The following is a 6,000-nucleotide window of genomic DNA, read 5'->3' as shown; positions in this document are numbered from 1 at the left end:
ATACCACTCCTAAAACGCTCTGCCAAAGTTCGTTTTCTCATTTCCCCTTGTCCACCTGTATTGCCACATCGTAATGACTCTGCATTATCAACGAACCCCGCTTTCGAGGTAGCTCAGTGCGCCCTGGCTGCTGGAATGTCTATAGGTCCAGAATCTATGGTCGTATTCTCGGAGCTGGGTTATTGAGTAATTCTGACGTTACTATAAATTTGCAACAAATTGTTAATGCGGAACTGATCATTGGGGTCAACATTAGAAAGCAAAGTTTCTCTTATACAACATGAGGTGTTCCTAAATTAATAATGGTTTAGGAAGGCCTCTCTCCCTCGAACATGAAAGAAGGCTTGGCTTTTTCAATACCTGTGAGCGTTTGGCAAGATTATGCGCGTACATAAGACAAAGATGCCCTTAACACCGGGTCCACTCGGAATACTCGCGTTGTAACACCGTAATACTAACCTTTGAGGCATTGAGACGATCTCAACAGCGATCTCCGGGATAGTTCTTCAATCCGCTCGTTCAATGGTCCCCTCAGTACTGGCATGTACGGAAATGATATGACCCCTTAAGTCATAGAAATGTGATTTTGATGAAGGTAGCCCGCCACTTCTCCACCTCAGGTTATGATAAACTTTCCGGTAAATGCCCGCGATGGAGAACACCCGTATCCTGCAGCCACTACATCATGCTGTGATATTGGAATGTCAGATGATCGTCAAAAGTGGTATTGATCTGTTGGAAGGGCCCGTGCAGATAGCACTGCCTGCTCAGCTTTGAGCCTCGAAATTGCACATAAATAGTGGCAATGATCTTAGTTGAAAAGCATCGCTGTCAAGCCAGCATCGGCTGGAAGTAAGACACTCAGGCCGACGGCCACTCCTCAACTTACATTCAAACTCAAGAATGTGGACACCAACGGCAAAGCGCCTGTTAGCAGGATCCCTTGTCTTCTCGACTTGTGCAGTTGCTGGTGCGCAGAATCCGTCTATGCCAACAACCTCTTATGCTCCGCGATTTACCATTCCTGCATCAGCGAATGACGCTCCCCCGGTGCTGCCCAACATCAGAGACCCAATGGCAGTTGATGCGCAGAGAGTCTGCCCCGGATACGTCGCGACCGACGTCCAGAAGACAGCTACTGGGTTCACAGCTGCTCTTCACCTTGCTGGTGCCCCTTGCAATGTGTACGGAACTGATATTACGGCTCTGAATCTTACAGTTGAGTACCAAGCTTCGGACCGGTTGCATATCGAAATCTTGCCAACCTTTATCCACCCATCCAATGCTAGCTTCTATATTTTACCATCGAGCCTTGTTCCAAAGCCTAGTGTCGAAGCCAATGTAAAGTCGGATTTGGAATTTTCTTGGACGAATGACCCGACCTTTGCATTTACTGTCAGCCGTAAAGGAACAGGCGAAAAGATCTTTTCAACTGCAGGCACGAAGTTGGTATATGAAAATCAGTTCATCGAGTTTATCAGCGCCCTCCCAGAGAACTACAATCTCTACGGATTGGGCGAGTCGATTCATGGCTTAAGATTGGGGAACAATTTCACGAAAACCTTCTATGCTGCAGACTCCCCAGATACTGTTGATACGTATGGGGTCGCCCCCTTTACAACCCGCCGCGTATTATAGTAGAGATGACTGGCTAATAATGTACAGGAACCTCTACGGAACTCACCCTTCTTACCTTGAAACCCGTTACTACACCACAGATGCCAGTGGTAACTTGTCATTAGTGACATCTAACGAGAAAGCTCCCGGCATGAATTATACCTCCTTGTCACACGGTGTTTATTTGCGTAATGCCCATGGACAGGATGTCTTGTTGCGACCGGACAATATTACGTGGCGTACTATTGGTGGCAGCATCGATCTCTACTTCTTCCCGGGTCCCAGCCAGCCAGAGGTCACCGCTTCGTACTTGAATGTGGTAGGACTACCAGCTCTACAGCAATTCTGGACATTTGGCTTCCATCAAACCCGATGGGGGTATGCGAACATCAGTCAACTTGAGGATGTGGTCGATAACTATAGTAAATTCAACATTCCGTTGGAGTCTGTTTGGTACGTTGAAGACCATTCCCATCAGAGTGATGAATTGGCTAACTGAAACTCAGGTCCGATATCGACTACATGAAATCCTACCGGGATTTTGAGGCTGATCCGGTTCGCTTCAACTATACCCAATGGGCAGGATTCATAGGTCGTCTTCACGCAAGCGGACGATATTATGTCCCCATCATTGACTCAGCTATTTACATTCCCAACCCAGAGAACGAGACCGATGCGTAAGTTTGCCGAATATTCCATTGCGTACACCATCTCACATTACGTCAGATACCCTGTATTCGACAGGGGAAATTCGGTAGGAGCCTTTATCACCAACCCTGACGGCAGCCTCTATATAGGCGATGTGTGGCCCGGATACACAGTTTTTCCCGACTGGCTGTCTGAGGGGTCCGGGCCATGGTGGACAAATGAATTCGTGGAATTCCACAAGCAGTGGGCCTTTGACGGCGCGTGGGTCGACATGAGTGAGATCTCATCTTTCTGTGTTGGAAGCTGCGGAAGCGGCAACCTCAGCTTGAACCCCGTTCATCCGCCTTTTGCACTGCCAGGAGAACCACAGGCTCTGGTCCTCGAATATCCGGAGGGCTTTGAAGTGTCTAATACCACGGAAGCTGCATCTGCATCTGCATCTATCTCTTCCTCGATGAGTGCGTATCCAGCTACATCCACCAGTACCTCCCCATACTACCGTACCACCCCGACTCCTGGTATCCGCGATGTGAACTACCCACCATATGCTATCAACAATGTCAAAGGCCCCCTGGGGGTTTCAGCTATCTCCCCTAATGCCACCCATGCCGATGGTACGTTGGAATATGATGTTCACAACTTGTGGGGTTTTGGCATCCTGAAAGCGACTTACAATGCTCTATCTACGGTCTTTCCAGGCATCCGTCCCTTCATCATTGGCCGTGGGACGTTCGCCGGTGCTGGGTCTGTTGCGGGCCATTGGGGTGGTGATAATTATTCCAAGTGGATTTATATGTTCTATTCCATCCCACAAGCTCTCTCCATGTCTCTTGCTGGCATTCCCATGTTTGGTGTCGACACTTGTGGTTTTGCAGGCAACTCTGACATGGAGCTGTGCAGCCGTTGGATGCAGCTTAGCGCCTTCTTCCCATTCTACAGGAACCACAACATCCTCTCTGCACACAGCCAGGAAGCTTACGTCTGGGCTTCGGTTATCGATGCAAGCAAGTCTGCCATGAGTATTCGCTACCAGCTCTTGCCATACTTGTACACCCTGTTCTATCATGCCCATACCCATGGCCAGACTGTCATGAGGGCGCTGGCCTGGGAATTCCCCAATGACCCATCTCTTGCCAGTGCCGATCGTCAGTTCCTGTTGGGTCCTGCTATCCTTGTGATCCCCGTACTCGAACCCGGTGTTTCAACGGTCAACGGCGTATTCCCAGGCCTTATTGAGGGCAAGGAGATATGGTATGATTGGTACAATGGCACTGCCGTACCTGTGCCAGCTCAGGCCAATACCACCATTAATGCTCCGCTTGGTCACATCCCGGTCTACGTGCGCGGGGGCTCTGTTCTCCCACTCCAACAGCCCGCTCTCACCACCAGGGAGGTACGGACAAGTCCCTGGGACGTGGTCGTTGCGCTGGACAAGACGGGCCATGCAAAAGGGGATCTGTATCTCGATGACGGTGCCAGCACCACGCCGAATGCCACACTTACTGCAGCGTTTACTGTCCAGGGCCGCAAGCTGAATGTTTCCATTAACCAAGGTGGTTGGAAAGATGTGAACGCTCTGAGAAACATCACCATATTGGGTGTGAACGACGTCAATGAAAGTAGCGTTGCATTCAACGGTCATAAGCTCAATACGACGCAGGTGTCATTTAATAAGGAGAAGAGAACCTTGCTGGTCTCTGGCTTTGCTACGACAGCCTGGAAAGGCAAGGGATGGAGTCTGCAGTGGTAAATTGGTTCAAATAGTGATGCAATGGCCATATAATTAGAACAGAATTTGTCCCGACAGTAACTGGATTGAAGGAGACCATGTGAGATTTTGTGTTGATGGTGATTCCCTCCCTCTGGCGGTTGTCTCTGCGGAAGTCGCCAGGACCATCGTTTGCCGGATGTTTCCCTTCTGCAGCCTATACCGTAGTACTCGGGATCTTTGCATACATTTCGCAACAGGACCGGCTGATTGGCCCAGTTTTGATATTTCTGTATATTCCCATGTCCCAAAGTATATGGCAATTGAACTATATTCTATTATGTCGTAAAGGTGATTGCTCCAATAAATCTATTCTATCATAGTTCTACTTTTACGGGACTACTACTACTGCTACTAAATTGAAATATTTAAGAGTTGGTATCCGGTCGGGTTCTTCTCATGATAGCCCGCACGCCCCGAACCTGCACTGATTTAGGTGAACCTGACCCTGACCCAAAACCCAAAAACCCGCTACTATACGTAGTTAAGTAAGTTGCTAGTTAAGCCTCAAACACTTTACCCATATAGGCTTAGGCTAGAACCTTACACCAGTCTCTAAAGCCCTGCATCTCAACCAAATACATATATATAATTGATACTCTATATCTATAGAAATTTAGAAAAAAGCCACAAAATATAGATTTTTTGATCACATAATGCCAAGAAATACCTGCGCGGATTACCTAGGTTTGGGACGGGGTTTGCGGGGAGCCAGGCCAACTCTAGGTTCAAATAGTCCACGCCGAGTTTCGAGGATAGGAATTTACCAATGTGCCACACATTAGACCTAAGATATAATGAGTATGTCGCCAAGTCTATATATGGCCTTGTAAGTCCTATGGTTAAGAGTGCTTAGAGCACTAATCTGAACCCAATTAAGCCTCTTTTATAGAACCTTCCAGCAAGTCCTGCCATGGCATATCTGTACAGAACCAGAAACTGTAAGTGACTATTTGATATGTCAGTCTTCTCCACAAAAACCGCGTACAACCCATATCTTTATGCCGCAGAGATATGCACCGTGGATATAAAGAACCTCCAAGGATCGTAAATATGTACAAACGCACAGACGGCCCCTAGCTCTGATTAAGTATTAGTCGATGTACGAGCGGGTTAATCTTAATGAATATTGACCATGTCATTATTCTGTCCGCCCTAAGATTCTGTGGCTCGATGTTGTTCGTTTCTTTCACAAGGCAACTTCCACTATCGTCAAACAACTCCTCATACTGCCCTTTCCATATTCCGAAGTTTCAAGTATCCTCCTCTGGGGTGAACGTCCAATGGCTACGATGAAATTCGAATTCTTCCACTCTATATATCTGTCTCGTTCTTGCCTACATAACATTCTTCACAATCCGTTGGTCCTCACTTAAGTCTGATTCCAGGATAGTTCTGATCTGAACAGCAAACCTTTCCGATAAGAATAGGAGAGTATGCCAAAATTAACGTTGAGGTTATCCAAAATATGTCTAATTCAACACTACAATATGACTTGGCGTACCTTGAGTCCTCCTCGCATTTATTATTGGAAACAGGTAGGGCCTGTTTACTATTTTAGAGCAAAGACATACTTGCAGTAATATCATTTCCGGGTACTCTGAAACGTGGTCTAGAAAACAGCAATTTTCACACGGTGATAAGTTGTCGAGATTGCACTGATTGTCAAGCATTCCGCGTCAAACTGAAAAGGCCCTAATAAATCTATAGTCATTAGTTCAGGGTATACAAGGCCCAGCAGCAGTAGACGGTGTCTACTGACATGTTTCCTAATACAAGATTTGACATTTTCGGTGATGAATTACATAGAAGGCTGATACCAAACGCTGATACTCCGAACCAGGAAACCCAAACTTCAAAATGACAAATTGAACTAAGTGGTCTCAGTTTCGAATATAGCGGTATGTTGAGATTCAGAACTATAAGCGCCTGATACGCACAAGACGAAATATCAGAGCTCCAGAGAA

General features: G+C 47.0%; 1 protein-coding gene across 1 annotated transcript; it reads left to right on the top strand.

Moving 5' to 3' along the window:
- The first annotated feature begins 874 nt into the window (after positions 1-874).
- On the top strand, positions 875-4,239 carry BDV27DRAFT_172336 (glycoside hydrolase family 31 protein). The gene is made up of 4 exons (XM_032075840.1): positions 875-1,598; positions 1,666-2,070; positions 2,124-2,294; positions 2,344-4,239. The coding sequence occupies exons 1-4, from the start codon at positions 904-906 to the stop codon at positions 4,013-4,015; spliced, it is 2,943 nt and encodes a 980-aa protein (XP_031927585.1). The 5' UTR covers positions 875-903; the 3' UTR covers positions 4,016-4,239.
- The last annotated feature ends 1,761 nt before the right edge of the window (positions 4,240-6,000 follow it).

This window comes from Aspergillus caelatus (genome assembly GCF_009193585.1).
Source record: "Aspergillus caelatus strain CBS 763.97 unplaced genomic scaffold BDV27scaffold_88, whole genome shotgun sequence".
In the NCBI taxonomy this organism is placed as follows: Eukaryota; Fungi; Ascomycota; class Eurotiomycetes; order Eurotiales; family Aspergillaceae; genus Aspergillus; species Aspergillus caelatus.
This window is presented reverse-complemented; position numbering and strand designations above follow the sequence as displayed.

Coding starts and splice junctions, on each gene's coding strand:
- BDV27DRAFT_172336 (XM_032075840.1), top strand. CDS start 904: ATGTGGACACCAACGGCAAAGCGCCTGTTAGCAGGATCCCTTGTCTTC. Junction 1,599..1,665: donor TCCCCAGATACTGTTGATAC/GTATGGGGTCGC, acceptor AATAATGTACAG/GAACCTCTACGGAACTCACC. Junction 2,071..2,123: donor ATTCCGTTGGAGTCTGTTTG/GTACGTTGAAGA, acceptor ACTGAAACTCAG/GTCCGATATCGACTACATGA.